This window comes from Curcuma longa, chromosome 6 (assembly GCF_044706935.1).
Source record: "Curcuma longa cultivar G26 ecotype Majalengka, Jawa Barat chromosome 6, ITB_CL_G26_1.1, whole genome shotgun sequence".
Taxonomy (NCBI): Eukaryota; Viridiplantae; Streptophyta; class Magnoliopsida; order Zingiberales; family Zingiberaceae; genus Curcuma; species Curcuma longa.
The window spans coordinates 408,465-428,444 of record NC_133866.1 but is presented as its reverse complement, the minus strand read 5'-3'; the positions used below and the strand labels follow the sequence as shown (position 1 = coordinate 428,444).

At 38.7% G+C, this 19,980-nt stretch overlaps 1 protein-coding gene across 1 annotated transcript; it reads left to right on the top strand.

Annotated features, from left to right (window-relative positions):
- The first annotated feature begins 17,073 nt into the window (after nucleotides 1-17,073).
- Nucleotides 17,074-17,961, top strand: LOC141831217 (AT-hook motif nuclear-localized protein 28-like). Its single transcript, XM_074718630.1, has one exon. The coding sequence runs from the start codon at nucleotides 17,074-17,076 to the stop codon at nucleotides 17,959-17,961; it is 888 nt and encodes a 295-aa protein (XP_074574731.1).
- Nucleotides 17,962-19,980: the final 2,019 nt, after the last annotated feature.

Here is a 19,980-nt window from a genome sequence, read left to right as displayed (position 1 = left end):
TCGAACTTCTAGCATCAAAAAGAGAGATATATCTGATTCCAAAGTGTCTAGAGAACCTAGAGTAATATTTATTTGTGAAATTATGTTCATATAAGAATTTTAGTCAAAACTTCTAGCTGCATAGACTTAAACTAGTCGAAATTAGAAAAAGCAAAGCATAAGATGTCTCAAGAGCTTAGGGAATATAAAGGAGTGTTTACTTGTGAAATTAGACTAGTTTGGATCTGTATAGAAATTTTGGATAGAATTGCAAAATAAACTTTATATGGCCTAAATTGTAAAAGAAATGCATTGGACAAGTGAGCGGCGCTCACTTGGCTACCAGAATTCATAAACTCTAGTACTTAACCTGGAGGTCTAGAGTTCGAATCCTAGGGAAGGCAAAAATCCACTGGCCAGGGGTGGAAAGACCTAGTGAGTAACGGCACGGCCAAGGGTCGTCGGTTGACGACATAAGGGGTCGTCAGTTGGGCCGCCCAAGGGACCGCCAAGGGGCCACCAGTTGGGCCGCCAGTTAGGCCGCCCAAGGAGCCGAGGGGCCGGGTCGTTACAACAATGTTCATATTTAACATTTGACAAGTTTGAGTTTAGATAATGGTTTTGGTTAAAACTTCTACATAGACCTAATTAAATAGGTCTAAATTTGAAAAGGAATGCATTGTATGACTCCAAAGGACCCAAGGAACATATTTATATTTGGGATTTGATCAGTTTGGATCCATATAATAATTTTGATCAAAATTACTACACAGACATATACTAATCTAAATTGATAAATAAAAACATAAAACAATTTTTTTAGAGGTGTCAAGAAACACAAAAGAGTAATTTTTATAAAATTAAATTATTATAAATTGATTTAATAGTTTTGGCCAAAATTAGTACATACTTGATTGGTATAAATTGAAAAACGAGGACCTTGTATAATTTCATAGGATTGTAGGAATATAAATGAGTTTGGACTTGCGAAACAATTTTTTCTCTAAACTTGATAATTGAAAAAAAAAACACAGAATGAGTCTAAAGGGTTTAAGGAATAATAAGGAGTTCTTATTTGTCCAACTTAAACAAGTTTAGTTCCATCTAGTTTCATGTTTTGTCAAAAGTTCTACATGAAACCTAAATAACTAAAAAAATAATTTAAAGAATCCTTTGAGGGTCAAGAGATACTTCTTTTGAAATTTCTATAAGTTTAAATGGTAGATAAGTGTTTTTATATGAATGTTAGATAACAAACTCAAATATATGAAAGTGTAGAAAAAATAAATATACCAGAGAAATATGATAGTGTACACTATAGAAGAAAGATGAGAAATTTGTCGATACATAGAGTCCCAATGGAGCTTATATGAATGGGAAGCAATGGTTTGGCCGGGATGTAGCTAGGGCAGTTGGAGTTTGATTTGATTTGATTTGCTTGGTCATGCAGATAAGGTGCAATTATTTATTAGTTTTAAGGAGTAAACTTGGCACATAGCCTAAATGTATTATTTTTATAAAATTAATAAAAAGATAGTTCGATGTATGAAATTTCTATTAATAAGAGTTTAAAAAAAAAAATCATATTAGGTCTATTGTACATAGTCTTACTTTATATTTTATAAAAGACTATTTTCATGATTCGAACATGTGATCTCAAGATTACATGATAGTAATTTTATCGTTGCACGAAGGTTCCCCTTTGTTTGATAAAATTAATAAAAGTAAAAAAAATTAAAAGAATACTATTATTATTATTTTTAAAAATATATTTTTTAAAAAATTAAAATAATCTCCTATGTATGAAAATTTTCATCTCAAAATTACTCTTATCCTCATATTATTATAATAATTATGATTATAATTGATACGGTAAGAAGAGAGAATTATACATGATAGAGTCAAGTTAATAGTTAAGCTTAGGTGGAGGTCAAAAGTCAAGATTTAGTGGAGGTCATAGAGCTAATTTCGATCTCATTAGTTCAGTTCGAAAATTTTGACTCCTCCATCCATCGACTCAGTCATTCCGACTACAGAGAACACAGCCTCCTCGACTCCTTCATTAGATTAGTCACGCCAACTCCAGAGGACACAACCTCCTCGACTACCTCAACAGCTCGTTCACCCCGACGCCGAAGGATTCAAACTCCATAACTCCTCTAAAATTTAATTATCCTACAGGAGTCTATTGATGATTCTTGTTAATATTTCTGAACATAGCACTACGAATGAATGTAGGAACAATCATATGAGTGTCAGACTTGGTCCCCTAGATGCTCTCCTATATACACGTGGCATGTAATGAATGGAGGAGCAAGTAACGACTATCAAATCTGGTCTCTCAGGATTGCGAATGTGGAGATGCTCTTGATCAGCAAATATATAAACCCTGAAGAAAACATACAAGGGGTAAAGCTATTATGTTTTCCTTCTTCTTCATCATCCATTGTTCTACTGTTTCTATTTTCACTTTTTCTAAGCCCCTATGCTAACTTGAGCATCGAAGTGGTCACGTCGAGCTCCTTTGACACCCATTTTAATTTGCATCGGAGTGTTGTAGATATCTTTGGCGTCTTCCATCTCTCCAGGACCTTCAACATCACCACCTCTGTTGTTTCATCTTGCTGACTCACTAGACCATGATTTTAGATAGGAACAAATTAGGATCATCTGTGGGAATTCTCTTGCCTGAACTGAGATGCTAAGATGGTGGAATCTGGAAAAAACTATTGGAGGCCCTAGCACCGTAGGAGACGCAACTCGTGGTGAAGTTATCACCATGTCACAAGAAAATTTCCAAGCATTGGTGGACCAATCAATGCAATAACTTTTGCACAGACTCCCATCGGTGAACTCAACATCGAAAATATTCAATGCTTCACCCGAGGCACATCTCCCTCCTAGTCGAGCAACAATTGGTTCGATAAAGCCCTTCCCCGTTGTCGTCATTAAATAATGGAGAAAGGGTGTCGCTCCACTTGAGGAGCAGTCTGAGAAATCCTTCATGGACTCAAAATCAAACTTGATCACGTTGGTGGCAACTAGATGGAAGAGCTACTCAATATTTTATGGGTATACCAGACTACTCCTGGAAAAATACGAAAATGACTATTCCATTTGATTTATGGAGGACAAGTACTTATTCCTATTGAAATTGGTCTACCAGGGTCCAAGCATATCACTCCAACAACCCTGTAAGCTAGCCCTCGAGCTTGACTTTGTCATCGAGACCCGAGAGAAGATAGTTATGCGACTAGTAGCTTATCGATAGTGGATGTGCCAGAATTATAATAAGAGAGTTATTCCTCGTTCTTTCCAAGTTAGCGATGTTGAAAGTCAAACCCGTAGGTGATATGGGGAAGCTAGAGCCTTAATGGGATGGACTTTACCGAGTCACTAAGAAGTTGAAATCTGGAGCACATTATCTGGAGGACTCCGAAGGCAAAGGGCTCTTAGTACCAACCGTCAATTTCAAAAATCGACAAAGGAACTTGCTACTCTCATCTGTTGGATGTTGCACATTAACTCGCAGAATTCCAATAGTTGTCTCAAACCAAGCATCCCCCACATCCCTCAACACATGTCCATCTTGGGATGGACTTTCATTTATGGGTGGATGTGATAAAGTGGCCCCAGGAATGATATGCCATCACTCATATTGCTCGCATTTATGACGCATATCTCGAGTATTATCAAGGCGTGCTATGAGGCATATCCCCTCAATTTCTTCAATCATTCTATTATCTTGATTCCTAAAAGACTCATGATTATCCGAGCCTCTCCAAATTTGGCTCAATTCATAAACAGAGCAAGACTGCTCGCTCGGACCTCCCTATTTAAATATACAACACTCGCCTTCCCACTCAACCCTCGAGTTCTTATGTTTAAGTTCTCAGTTCACCAGTTTACACTTGGGTTCCTATTTTCTTGAGTTCATATTTAGGTCCCCACTTTCTCGAGTTCACACTTAAGTTCCTATGTTCTCGAGTTATCACTCAAGTCCCTATGTTCTTAAGTTTTCACTGGGGTCCCTATATTCTCGAGTTCATATTTGGGTCCCTACATTCTCGAGTTCACACTTGGGTCCTTACGTTCTCGAGTTATCATTTATGTCTCTACATTCTCAAGTTCTCACTTAGATCCCTAAATTTAAGTCTACATTGCTCAATGCTCGAGCCTTCATCATCAGTACTAAGAGTCTCTTATTCAAAATCTATAGCGGCTGACACTCGGCCCTCTATTTTGCACAATTGAGACTACAACAATTGCACATGTATCTAAATTTTATAAATTCGTCAACAAACATTACTCGACGTAGTAAAAAGAGAATTTTCTATTTCATTCCAGGAGTTGGATATTACATTCATATATATAGATGATCTGATAGTAAAAGTTATATTAAAACCCTAAGCTATAACGCATCTTCAGATCTTCTAGAGACATTTCATTCAGAATTTTCTTCTAGGCTTACGAAATTTATAGGAAAATCGATGGGTAATCGTCCAACTTCTTTTAGTTGCTTGGTAGTCCTCGTGATTTCATACTTGATCATCTTGAACATGTAATCGCCAAGCACGTCATATATTCTATGCTTCTTAGTCACCCATCGCTTTTCTTCCTCAGCCTTGTAGTTCTAGAGCTCCACTTCCTTGGCCTTCAGCTCACCCTTCTGGGTTTCCAAGTGGCTCTCCAATCTTTCTATCTACCCTTCACGATCGAGATTTGGATCTCTCCCTTTCTAGTAGTGTGCGTGTGTGCTCGCAATTTGCCTCCCCCCCCCCCCTCGAGTATCTAATTGAGCCTCCACTCTTGCTAGCAAGTCTGCGCCCTCCTCCTCCCTCTTCCCCTGCTTCTCCTTCTCTGTTGCAACCTATGCCACTAACTCTTTTACTTGGGTAACATATTGGACCTTTGACAAGGTCTTTTCAACTTGGAGAACTTCTACTTCTTGATGTTGTAGGTGTAGTTACTCTGCCTGGGCCTGAAGCACATCTTGGAGCCATTTCATCTCCATTGTCGCCCCCTCCAATTCTTGACGAGAGGCCAACAAAGCCTCTAATTCGGTTGTTCAAGCCATTTGTTGTCATTGAGTCTAGAGGGCACCCGGTACTCAAGCAACAAATTCAAATGCCTCAGCCCACACTTGCAATATCAACTTAAGTCATAAGTAAATTCACCAGGAGGTCAGGCTTACCTTTCTTCATGGATCCTTACCCCTGTGAAATCCTTTATCATGAACTTCGCCAGCCCAACGAAGGATCGCTGTCTCGCCTCTTTATGTGCATTATGCCACATCTTTGCCATGTCATTGTTTAGGGTTATCACCTCAGCTGCTACGCCCCTAGTTGAGAAGCTACATTCTCAAGTTCGATCACCTCAGTTATTATCAACTAGTTGACAATTTAGGATGGTCTGTAAGAGGAAGCAAAAGGGCACTTGCTTCGTCCGGAGGGACTTCGATCCCCATTTGACGACTAGGAGATGTAGTTATTGGCGTGTTCACTTCAATGGTAGATTTTTAAAGGCGGGATCTCTTTCTTGGCATCCGTCGTGATTCTTTCAACGACTCAGACACCTCAACTATCAGAGGTTGGGATGATGACCTCTCTATAACTACGGCCATGTCATCCAATTGCTTTTAAGATCAAACCTCGTGTTGGTCGCTTGATGGCTAGACAATAGCGATGTCACACCCTTCTGACTTCAAGCATAGGCTTTCTCATCGACTTGTTGATGGTAGATACCAGCATGGTTTCAAACTATATGGTCACAGGAGAAGTCGTTATAGAAAAATGATTGGATGTAGTTGGAAGATAAAACTTTATTTAACACAATGGTCGCCCTCATCACTGGCTCTGATATACCTTGGAATTTCCAACAACAATCGTTGATTTGAACGCAGATTAATTATCCTAAGCCATTGGATCTCGCACACAAATTAATAGTGATGAGCTCTTGACAAATCTTCAATATTCAGGACACATGTCAACCGTAGACCGATTGTATTTATGTGCGAGTAAAATAAATTAACCCGAGATATGATACGCTATCATACATATCTCTGACATTAATGTCACATAGCGTGCACATTCTCAACACACCCTTCTGCTTCAAGCATAGGCTTTCTCATTAGCTTGTTGATAACAGATACCAGCATGGTTTCAAACTACATGGTCACAGGAGAAGTCGTTATAGAAAAATGATTGGATGTAGTTGGAAGATAAAACTTTATTTAACACAATGATCGCCCTCATCACTGGCTTTGATATACCTTGGAATTTCCAACAATAATCGTTGATTTGAACGCAGATTAATTATCCTAAGCCATTGGATCTCGCACACAAATTAATAGTGATGAGCTCTTGACAAATCTTCAATATTTAGGACACATGTCAACCGCAGACCGATTGTATTTATGTGCGAGTAAAATAAATTAACCCGAGATATGATACGCTATCATACATATCTCTGACATTAATGTCACATAGCGTGCACATTCTCAACACACCCACTAAGGGGGTGACCAATTGGTACCATGTCAGCCCCACGTACAAATCGGTGGTTAGGTCACGATCTCATCAATACAGTCAGTCGGACTTACACCTTCTTCAGCTAGACTTAATGAGAGGCTTGTGATATCGTAAGAAGATAGAATTATACATGGGCAAAGTCAAGTCAATAGTCAAGCCTATATGGATGTCAAAAATCAAGATTTCATGGAGGTCAAAGAGCCAACTTCGACCTAATCAGCTCGGTTCGAGAACTTTGGCTCCTTCATCTATCGACTCGGCCACTCACACTCTAGAGGGCACAGTCTTCTCAATTCCCTCGTCGACTTGACCACCCCAACTCCAGAGGACACAACCTCCTTACTTTCATCATCGACTAGGCCACCGTGACTCAAGAACACAACCTCCTCAACTCCCTCATCGACTTAGCTACTCCAACTCCAGAGAACACAACCTCCTTGACTCCCTCATTGACTCGATTATCCTGACTCTAAAGGATACAACCTCCTTGACTACCTCACTAACTCTGCTACTCCGACGTCGAAGGATTCAAACTCCATGACTCCTCTAAAACCTAATCATCCTATAGGGGGTCTATTGACGATTACTATGAATATTCCTGAACATAACACCATGAGTGAACATAGGAACAATCATATAAGTGTCAGACTTGATCCCCCAGATGCTCTCAAATATACACGTGTCATGCAATGAATAGAAGTATAAGTAACTGTTTGTGCAGGGAGTACTAGATTATCGAACCTTAGTTTTGATAATGGTAAGAGGTTCAAGTTAAGTGTGTGGTGATTACTAACAAGTTGATCTAAGTGTGCAAGGATCACAGCAAAGTTCTAGTTGAGGCTAGGAATAGGCAAGTCCTAGTAGACACTAGGCAATGGAAGTCGTAGTTGAGGCTAGGCACAGGGAAGTCCTGGTTGAAGGCTAGGCAGTAGAAGTCCTGATCTAGAGGACTAGGCAGAAGTCTTGGCGGTTCAAGTGTACCAAGTGAAAGTCCAAGTAGATCAGGTAGACCAGATGGCTAGTAGTGGAAGTCTAGGTAGGACAGGTGAACCAGATGTCTGGCGATGGAAGTCTAGCCAAGTCAGGTGGACCAGATCTTTAGCAGGAAATTTTAGGCGCCAAGGATCGAGGCTAAGCAGAATGTCCAACAAGTCTGGAGGACTTGATTGGAAAATAGGTAAATTCTCTAGAGTGGATTGGGTAAGGGTGCATTCCTAGTGTGGAAACAGCAGGCGTTGATCTAACCCAATATTTCATTAGAAATTCAAAGTTAAGACCAAAAATAATTGTAAAACTATTTATCTTTTCCTATTACTTAAGCATTTGTGTTAACTTATAATGCACAAAAGGAGGGGCGGGAGCTTTGGTTCCGAGAGCCCTTATTTGGATCCAAGCGATCGGAGTCCAGGTGCCCTGATTGGTTCCAAGCAACCGGATGTTAGCAGAATGGAGCCAGTGAAGCAGTGAGGTGGCAGAGTCCTAGTGGTTGGGACACCTCAACTTTCATGAGCCCAGATCGATTCCAGGCACTCCGAATCTAGATAGGCGTTGCGGAAGTCAAAGTTCATCCAGAATATCCATGTCAGCATATAGGTCGGTGCCCAAAAAGGGATATAGGCGCTTGGAAGTGCCGAGTCAGTAGCGTCAATGGTAGATCGGCGGACAGCATGGAAGCGCTTGGAAAGGCTTACAGGCGCCCGAAAAGATAAAAGAGCATCGAGGGAGACACCTCAAAACATCAATTCAGAGACAATCAACGACCGTTTGCATGCGAAGCAACAGCCTGAAATGTCATGGTAATGCTGAAGTGTTGCACGAGAAGTCTGTATCTACTTTACTTCGATAAATCTAAATGATTTGTACTTAATTTCTAAGGACAGTAATGTTATTATCGTTCCTATTTCTCTGTAATCGTTAACTACCTTTTGTAAGAGGGGAGTTATTTAGTTGATTGTCCAACGTAAACGATCAACTAGTTGTGGGTGTTGGAGTAGCAATCTGTGGTTGTGAACCAAGTAAAAATCCATATCTCTTTCGTTGTGTGCTTACTTTCCACTGCATTTACTACTTTGATCGTACGAATTCATGGGCAAATTTATGAATTTCGAAAACCCTACTAATAGTCCTATTCACCCCCCCCCCCCTCTAGTGCTCTCAACGATTTTACAATTGGTATTAGAGCAAGGGGCGCTCGAACACAGTGCAACTACTGGTCGAGCAAGTTTTTTAGATTTTTAAAATTTTTATCAATTTACTCTATCTTTCTTCCACACTACTCATCTAAGACCAAGTCTTGCTATATTTTTCTTGTTTATTTTGTGTACAAGAATCAATGACCCATCAGGAAGGTTTCAGTACCACAAGGTCACCTCTGTTCTCTAGGGAGAACTTCATCTACTGGAAAAGTAGAATGGAGTACCACCTAAAGACACAAGTGGTAATGTGGATAGTCATTCAAATGTGATTCATAATCTTAATCGATAATGATGGTCTCCCACAAACTTACGACAAATGGGATGCGGCCACTAAGAAGAAAATAGAAGCTGAAGCAAAAACAACCCAAACACTACAATGTGGGTTGACCAAAAAAGAGCTGAACAGAGTTGGACCCTTCATCAGCGCCAAGGATCTATAAGACAAGCTCATAGAACTACATGAAGGTACATCAGACAAGAAGGTCGGCAAAAGGGATCTCCTCGTCAATAAGTTATACAATATCAAGATGATGGAAGGAGAATCAATAAGTGGATTGCACGCAAGAATCCAAGACTTGCTGAATGGGTTGCACGTGATTGGATAACCTATTGAAAATCGGGATGTCATAAGGTACGCACTGAAAGCGTTCCCTAGGAACACTTTGTGGGCACCTATGGTGGATGCTTACAAGGTCTCCAAGGACCTTTTGAAAATAAAACTTGATGAGTTATTTTTTGAGTTTAAATTGCATGAACAAACTAATGTCATAACGGAAGAGAAAGGTATAACTCTAATTGCAGAACAAACCTAAGAAAAGAGGTCCAGAAAGCATATAGAAGAAGAGTCTGATGAATCATCAGATTCAGGAAGTAATGAAGAAGTTACAATCGAACTAGTCAATCTAGTTTATTAAAAGATGCTACGAAAGAAGCATAAAGAGATTGGAAGTGAAGAAGGTGGTACAAAAAAGTCAATTCTAACAAACCATCTACCAACAAAATGGAGCTCACCTATTATGGTTGCAAAAAAAAAGGTCATTTCAGATCCGAATGTCCCAACTAGAAGAAGGAGCATAAGTCAAGGAAAAAAACTGCTTAAAGCAATGTGGGATGAATCTTCATCAAAAGAATCAGAAGAAGAAACAACCACAAGTTTCCTTGCTCTTCCTGCTAGGGATGAACCAACTGGAACAGACAACAAGTCAAATACCGACTCAAGCTCAAACCACGGATTCACATCCATTTCAGAAGGACCCACAACCATTGTAAGCGTAGATAGATTATATTCAATAATTTATAGTTTATCAAAGAAGCTAATTAAATCTAATGCCCAAGTTGAATCACTCCAAGAGGAGGTAGGACTCTTCAAGGAGAAAGTCAACTCCATATTGCCAACTGAAGTTGTTCAAATTGAGAACTCAACTCAAGTCAAACTTGAAGAAGAGAATTCCTAATTGAAACTTCAGATTGACGATCTGAAAAGATCGCTGAAAAAAATTCACCTCAAGATCCAAGTATTTTAACATAATTTTTGAAAATCAAGGTTGGATTCAATCAATCTAAGCTTGGACATAAAATTACACAGAGCATACATGATATTATTAAATAGACCCAAGAAACCAAGAGTCTAACCATAGGTTCCCAAATCCAAACTGACCAATCTAGTTGGATCGAACCAATACTGGGTCTCCAAGGATCAAATACATTATTTAACCAGACCCCAATAGGGGTCGTGATCTAGGAGGACCTAAAACCGTGCATATCAAATGAAACTACTTGCATTAATTATTTTTATTTTTTATTATTTTTATTTGCATTAGAACAACATAGGCTAGGTAAGGACTTAAATTTGATTAGCACTTACCCAACATAGTACCAAGGTGAGGGAGAGATGATAGTACATTAGAAAAACTTAGTTTAGGTAATCAAGTGAGTAAAGAGTACCTTACTTGGTCTGCTTAGCTAAGTTGATCTAACTGAAGTTACCTCACCAGATTTTATACTAGTTAGACCAAAGGTTATCTCTAGATTAGCTAAATATATAATTTCTTGAACCAACTTTGTCTTAGAAAGTGATCATTATTCCGATAACCAAAAAGGCCTCTGTGCTTCACCACCGCCTGGAAGCTGACTCTTGAAATGTATGTTTAGTAAGTCAAACGGTTAAACTTGAATCTAATCCAAGGTTAATCAAATATTAGATAACAATAACCTTAATCCCTTAATCAAGATAAAACTGGAAAATCATCTCGCACAACTTATAGAATTAACTGTGTGATCATTTAGAAATGAGTGAGATGAATTAAAGTCCAAAAGTTTAAATTTAATTAAAGTCTATATTTAAGTTAATTAAAACTTTGATTAATCATTAAAATTAATTTAATCAATCATTAATTAAAACATTAAAATTAAGTTAATTAAAATATTAAAATTAAGACATTAAAATTAAGTTAATTAAAATGTACAATTAAGTTAATTAAAACGTTAATACTTAAGTTAGTTAATTATTAATTACTCATTAAATTAAGACTTTAATTAATCATTATAATTAATTTAATTAATCATTAATTAAAACATTAAAATTAAGTTAATTAATGATTAAATTTAAAATGTTATTCTGTAAGATTAATTTAATTTGACCTTAATTAATATATAAGATTAATTCAACTAACCCTTAATTAATCCTTAAATTTAATTAAAATTAATTAATTCTTTAATTAATTAATAAATTCTTAAACTAACTAATTCTTTAATAAGTTAGCCAATTCCTAAACTAACTAAATCTTTAATAAATTAACAAAACTAAATCTTTAATAAATTAACAAAATCCTAAATTAACTAAATCTTTGATAAATTAACTAATTTTAAATGTTAATTAACCAATTCTAATTATCATTAATCAATTCTTAATATTAAAATAAAAATTAACACCTAAAAACTTATTAATAGCCCGACCCAAACATATTTGGGTGCCTGTATATGAAAATATAGGTGCCCCGAACAAAATATCAAAAACCAATCCACGGTTTTGCACAGGCGCCCCCAGTTTTAAAATTCAAGCACCTGGAAAGAAAATCTAAGCGCCCCGCACCATGAAAAATTCGGGCACCCCAATTCATTTCCAAGCGCCTAGAATCGTGTTATAAAAGTAACCGAGGCCCACCATTTTTTGTCCACACCAAAAACCCTTCTTCCACTAAAATCCTCCTTTCCGCGCCGCCATCAAGCGTATAGGTCATCAGTTCTAGTTTTATTCAGCAAAAATGCCTAGGTAAGCCTCCAAATCTACTCTAAAATTAATTTACTTTAATCTGGTTGTTAAAAATCTTTATTTTATGTAATAGAATTAAGAAAAGGGTTCTTGAGACTGGCCCCTCTAGGACTCCTAGTACATACCTCAGGTTCCCCACTGAGGAACATAGGGCTAGATTTGCATCCTTATCATTCATACCATTACATTCTAGGTATATATGTAGGACCTTCTTTGCATGATCATGCATACTATCGGTAGTGATCATAGAGTACTACGACCTTCAACAACTAGTTTATTGTACTAGCTCGGTTAACACGAGCTTGTGTGTCGAGCTGTATAATAATCTAGTTCAGGTCGATGACCTGACCTATCCCATCCAAGTTAGAGGGCGGGATATTACCATATCACCTACTATCATTAGAGAGCACTTAGGACTACGTCATTCACTCTGTCCATTTGCATGCTACCCTTTAGGGATGTACCTTTTGGGGATCCCTACTCTCACATCACCCTAGATCTCATGCACTCATACTTTCTTAGAGAGGAGCGAGTTCCCAGAGTGACCCAGTTCTTCTCTGTTAGACTTAGAATACAGAACTATGTCCTATATAGACTTTTAGTGACATGCATCTTACCCCTGACTACTAAAGACGTCGTTATGATGTGACCATTTCATTCTTTCCTTCTGTATGCATTGATTCATAGGTTTGATATAGACATTAGCTTGCACATTTTTCATGCCATCATTTTTTCATCTAGCATTACCACCAGCAGGAGGGTACACATGCCCTACTGCCACATTTTGATATCACTCCTAGCATCACTAGAGTTTGACATCACCTACGGTGAAGTCAAACGTGCTAGTGAGTTTGACATGTTAGGGATTAGGAGTTTTTCATTAGCTGAGGTACATATAGACGATAATGGGGTTCTGTCTTGGAGACGAGGGAACCAGCCCCAGCCACCACCACCACCACCAGCCGTCGAGGTGGATGATGATGAGCTTGATCTAAAGGATCTTCATCAACTCCCTCCACCCCTACCTCCTGTCACTCTGGAGCAAATAGTGATCAGACTAGAGGAGTCAGTTTATAGTTTGCATCAGTCCATGATTAGTCAGTTTGAGACTCAAGAGGAGAGGAGCAGAGCTAGATATGCTGAGATGATGGACATGTTCAGATCCTGGAGCATGGGTCATCCTCAACCACCTCCCCAGTAGACCTAGTTTTCATATTTGATTTGTCTGACATTATTGAACACGTTTTTGACTAATAGTATAGCTTTCTATATTTCAGTATAAATAAGACAATTTGGGCTATGTTTATATTTCAGCATAATTAGTTCAATTAGGACTATGCTTGGTAGAATAAGAGAAAATATTTCTTAATTTTTAAAAATTCATATTTTTAAATATATTATTACTTAGTTTTCTAAAACTGTTTTAAAAAGGCTTATTTTAAGTTTTTTTTGAAAACTTAGTTTTAAATTTTAAATTTCAAAAGAATGAAAAGAGTGTTTTAGCCTTAGACTAGAATTCTTCTCTAGAAAGCATGAACCTATAGATCTAGGTTAAACGTCTCACAAAGCACACTAGCTAACTTGATTGTGTATTGTGAAACCTAGAACGGTGTGAGATGCATAGGATTCTAGTCTAACTTCTAGATGCTTAAGTCTGTGCATTGAATTAAAACTTGGACTATAAACATAAGATGAATCAAGTTAAGTGTTCCTACTTAGCATAAGCTAACTGGAATGATACACTTAAACTTGACTAACTGGGTTAAACTACTATCCCTTGGTAGTTAGCTGAAACCTAAGTTGGACACGTGCCCACAGAGAAATTTTTTTTGTGTCTAAGTATTTTTTATAGATATATATAACATGTTTGGATTCACACCTATGTTTTGATTATGTCAAAGGGGGAGAGATATACAATTTCATTCAAGATTTTAAAATTTTAATAATTTTTTTTATCAAAAGCATTTTCAAACATCAAAAGTATTTTCAATAGATGTTAAAGTTTTTTAAAAAATATTTTCAAAAAAAAAGTTTAAAAGGGACTTGAATGGTTTTGCCAAACTGAACAAAACTAAAATCATATCAGGTGGAGAAAAGAAGAATTCAAAAATTAATTTTTACCTAAAAAGTATATATTCAGGGGAGTCATGAAAACATAGGAGTTAGGAAATCATTTTACATGTTGCATATTTTTTCATCTTATGCATGATAATAGATTTCCATAAAGTTCAAAAATATTTTTTTTCTTAATTGAAACTTAGGTTGCCATAATAAAAAAGGGGGAGATTGTTGTTGCAGGGAGCACCAGATGATCAAATCTTAGTTTTGATAATGGCAAGAGGTTCAAGTTAAGTGTATGGTGATTACTAACAAGTTGATCTAAGTGTGGAGGGAGCACAGGAAAGTCCTAGTTGAGGCTAGGCATAGGCAAGTTCTAGTAGACACTAGGCAATGAAAGTTCTAGTTGAGGCTAGGCATAGGAAAGTCCTGGCCAGAGGCTAGGCAGTGGAAGTCTTGGTCTGGAGGATTAGGTAGAAGTCTTGGCGGATCAAGTGTATTAGGTGAAAGTCCAAGCAAGTCAGGTGGACCAGATGGCTGGCAGTGGAAGTTTAGGCGGTCAAGTGGACTAGATGTCTGGCAGTGGAAGTCTAGGTAGGTCAGGTGGACAAGATGTCTAATAGGAAATCTTAGAGACCGAGGATGGAGGCTAAGCAGAAAGTATAACAAGTATGGAGGACTTGGTTGACAAACAAGTAAATTTCCCAGAGTGGAGTGGGTAAGGGTGCGTTCCTAGTATGGGAAAAATAAACATCGGTCTAACCCAAAATTTTATTGAAAATCAAAAATTAAGATAAAAAATAATTGTAAAATTGTTTATCTTTTCTTGTTACTTTTGCTTTTGTGCTAACTTGTAATGTAGGAAAGGAGGAGCAGGAACTTTGATTTCGAGCACCTTTATCTAGATCCAGGCGATTGGAGTCTAGGCCCCCTGATTGGTTCCAGGCGATCGGACGTCAGTGGAATGGGGCCAGCGAAGCAGTGGGTGGCAGAGTCCTAGTGTTCAGGACACCTCAGCTTCTAGGCGCCCGGATTGATTCCAAGTGCCCCGTATCTAGATAGGTATTGTGGAAGTCAAAGTTCATCTGGAACTTCCACGTCAGCATACAAGCGGCCGGAAAGGGATACACGCGCATGGAAGTGCCGAGTCAGTAGCGCCAATGGTGGATTGGCGGACAGCGTTAAGGCGCTTGGAAAGACTTACAGGTGCCTAAAAAGTCCAATAAAAGAGCATCGAGTGAGACCCCTCAGAGCATCAATTCATATACAACCAACGATCGTCTACACTCGAAGCGACACCCCACAAAAGGTGAAATTCGCCACCCCAGTGGCCCCACGGTTGGCCCCATGACCATCTGTGAGGAGGTAAATCGAGAAACTGCAATTGGTCACGACGGAGGAGAGTATTGCTCGGCTTCGCCGAGATTCGAACTCTTGCCCTCTTCTATAAGTCTGCTCTATCGTAACCAACTTAGCTATACCCCAGGGTTATTTAGTTGATTGTCCAATATAAATAATCAACTGATCGTGAGCCTTGGAGTAGCAGCCTGTGGCTGGGAATCAAGTAAAACACTCAAGTCTTTTCCGTTGTGTATTTACTTTCCGCTGCATTACTACTTTGATTATATGAATTCACAGGCGAATTTATGAATATTGAAACCGCTACCGATAGCGTTATTCACCCCCCTCTAGCGCTCTCAACGATCTTACAATAATGACCGTCGGATCTAATCTCCCAAGATTGTGAATGTGGAGATGTTTTTTTGGCAAATATATAAAGGGAGAAAACATGTAAGGGGTAAGACTATTCTGTTTTCCTTCTTCTTCTTCCTCTATTGTTCTACTATTTCTACTTTCCTAAGCCCCTGTACTAACTTGAGTGTTTGAGTGGTCACGCCAACCTCCCTCGACATCCATTTTAATCTCATCAAAGTGTTGCAGGTATATTTGATATTTTCTATCTCTCGAAGACTTTCAACAACTATTCCATCATGCTGACCCACTAGACCGTGGTCTCACACAGAAATAATAATTACTATAAAATAGAATACAATTATTCTAACTTAATTTTAATTATGACACTTAAATTATTATTATATCAAAATATTTTTTTAATAATTTATCAAAAATATTTAAATATAATTAAAATCACTTGTAAAGCTGTTGTAGTAATTTATTTTGGTCAAAATTATTATAATATTATTATGATGATAACAATTTGGATTAAATTAAAATAATTTTATTATGACCATATAATTGTTACAAAAATATTATAATGATTTTATGATGTAATTTTATTAAATTTAAGTAATTTTGAAATTAATAAAATAAATATTAATATAACAATATTTTATATATAATAATTTAGATTAAATTTAAAAAATATTATAAAAGTGTTGAAATAAGAAAAAATTTAATATAAAATTACAAGGAGATATTATTTTGATATTAAAAAAAAGTGTATTTTTTATATGATAACGATGATAAATAAAGATGTCCTTTTATCTCTAAAAGAATGTATATTAGATGATTCCGCAAAAGAAAACCCGGCTGCTATATTTTTTTTTCAAAATTATAATTTTTGCACCTTTTTTTTTTTAAGAAATAGAGTGTACAATTGTTAATTAATATTATTTGCAGAAATATTATTCGAGAAAGGAGTCCTACTGTCGCAGCAACATCTCGCTGTAGTGCATGCCAATTTTCAACCTAGTTTTATATTCCCGTCATAGAAATAATAATAATAATAATAATAATAATAATAATACAAAACACAAAACGAAGAGAAACATAATAATAATAATAATAATACAAAACACAAAACGAAGAGAAACATAATAATAATACAAAACACAAAACGAAGAGAAACATAATAATAATAATAATAATAATAATAATCCTGTGTCTCGTTTCCATTCCTCCACTTAAATACTGCCAACCATCTCTTCTTTCTCCGCCTCTTCTTCTTCCTCTTCCTCTTCCTCTCCTACTGTAACCCTCACGGACACACATCTACTCTCACAACTCCGTTGCTCCCGCCATGAAGAGCAAGCTCGACCTCGGCGACGGCGATGATACTGACCAACACGCAGCTCTTGTCCCCTTCCACCACTTCCAAGAAGTCCACAGCCCTCAAAACCTCAAGGGTCCGCCCCCCGCTGGCGAGAAACCCGGGGATCCCTCGTCAGCTGGAGGCGATGGCGCCTCCATCGAGGTCGCCAAGCGCCGCCGCGGCCGGCCTCCCGGCTCCAAGAATAAGCCGAAGCCGCCCGTCGTCATCACCCGCGAGGCAGAGCCGCAGGCCGCTGCCATGCGCCCTCACGTGCTCGAGATCCCCGCCGGGCACGACGTCGTCAGTTCGCTAGGGCTGTTCGCGCGTAGACGAGGCCTCGGCCTTTGTGTCCTCTCCGGCACCGGTGTCGTCACCAACGTCGCGCTTCGCCAGCCGCCGCCCGCGGTCGCCGCCTCCATATGCTTCCACGGCAGGTTCGAGATCCTATCTCTGTCCGCCACTTTCCTCCCGCCGCTGGCCGCCGATGCCGTGGTCGCCAAACTCAGCTGCGGCGGCGGAGGAGAGGTGTCTATCTCTCTGGCCGGGCCGCAGGGACAGGTTGTGGGCGGGACCGTTGCGGGTCCGCTGATGGCGGCGGGGACAGTAGTGGTGGTGGCTGCAGCCTTCTCCGACCCTACATTCCACCGGCTGCCAATGGAGGAGGACATGTCGCTCTCAGTTTCGGGAGGCGGCGAAGGAGGAGACGCAGGCGAAGGGAACGAGCAGGAGCATAGTGGTCAACAGCAGGAACACCGTCACCGGCGCCGCCACTTGCAGGCCGTAACCACCACGGCAGAGTCGGTGTACGGTGGGCATCTGTCGCCGGACATCATCTGGGCTCCCGCCGGCCGCATGCCGCTTCCGCCGCCTTACTGATCGATCGTAGAGCCCTTAACTGATAATCAACGCTCGTTCTTCGCTCTGCTTAAACTTAATATCCTTTCTCTCTTTTTCATCTCATGCACTCGATCGCCTCGATTGATTCCATTGCTATTAACTTTAAGACGATTTATGTGGATCTAGTTGTGGTTTGCTTCACACGTTAATCTTTGCATGGAAGAACGCGCACTTTTTTCTTCTTTATAAACAAACAAAAAAGAAAGTAGAATCCTCTATTTTCTTCCCCTTCTCATTGTGTTTGTCACAAGGAATATGAACTTTGAGTCTCACTAAAGCTTGTTTTTTTTGCTTCTTACTTATCCTCAAAGTAAGTTGCAACTTGGGTGCGACCTCTTGGCAAATGATAAAGTCCTGGAGGCGCGGCCTCTTGGCAAAGGTGAAGTCCCGGAGGCGCGGTCTCTTGGCAAAGGGAGACTTAGCACGATAAAGCTGAGAGAAACGTCTCAAGCAAGTGCAAGGATGGGCACGAGATTTGTGGAAGAAGTTTGAAGGCTTGCGTCAAGGCTAAGGGATAAAGAAGGAAACTGAAAGGGGATTTTCAGCTTCACCAGTCGACTGACACTGCCATCAGTTAACTGATGACTTGATCCAGAAGCTCACAGCAAGATTGGTCAAGTGAAAGACACTGACCAACTGACTAATCAGTCGACTGACTGATCACTGGACAGTCGACTGATTAGTCAGTCGACTGACCAGTCGACTGACCAGTTGACCAGTCGACTGATTGATCAGTCGACTGATGGAGCCATCAGTTGACTGATGGAGCCATCAGTCGACTAATATTCGAACGTTGGACTGACAGCTGGAGCAATAAACGCAATCTAAAGTAGCCTTTGAAGCCCACCAGTCGAATGGCCCTTGGGGTAGTCGGTTGGTATCGTGAAAATATAAAATGATAGATTAAAGCTTGGAGAAGGTGTGATTTTGATTCTATCATCTCTGTAAGATCTTCAAGTGTTGTCTTTCATATTCTTTCTCCAAACTTCACTATTCATTTCTGTAAGAGGAAGAGATATTGTTTGTAAAGGTTTCTCCGCCTTTAAAGAGTGCTTTGAGAAGGAGAAGTTTCATAGTGGAAAGGTCGCGTGCTGTGTGTGGATCCTTGGACTAGTCACCTCGTAGAGGTAGATACCAAGTAAATCGAACGGGTTAGCGTTAGTTTCTTTTATCTTGCTTTTGTTTTTGTGCTTCCGCTAACGATTTTGTAGGCAAGAGCAAAAATTGCTATTCCCCCCTCTAGCAAACGCACCAATCCCAACATTTGATGTTTTTAATGCAGCAATAGATTTCATCTTGACTGAGTTAAATACTCGGTTCAATGAGTCATCAGTGAAACTTCTTTCTCTAAGTACAACTTTTAGATCTGAAAATTTTATTTGACTCATTTAACAGTGATGATATTTGCAAGCTTGCAATAAAATTTTATCCTGAAGATTTCACAGAGTAAGACATTGTTACTTTGGAGTATGAATTGGTTCATTATAAACTTGACGTGATGAAGAATTTGAAGGTTTCTACACTTATTGAGTTGTGTCAGCAATTGACTGAGAGTGGGCGATCAAAGATTTATGTTATGTTGACCAGATTGATTCATCTTGTGTTGACGTTACCTGTTTCTACCGCCACTACTGAGCGAGCCTTTTCAGCAATGAAGCATGTGAAGACGTCACTTCGCAATAAAATGGAAAATGATTTTCTTGAAGATTGCTTGACAGTCTATATTGAACCAGATTATAAATGTAGATTTTATTATATAGATGAATTTTATGTTTCAAAATCTCGTAGGACACAACTTTATTGAATGATATAGTATAAATGATTTATTATTATCATTATTATTATTATTATTATTATTATTATTATATATAATTCATTATATTAAGGTGAGCCGCTCCTAACTCTAATTTCTGGATCCGTTCCTGATAACACTCATATAATTTTTAACGTTTTCCATACCCACCACCATATTATCAAAATTTCTAAAGCTATCCAAAT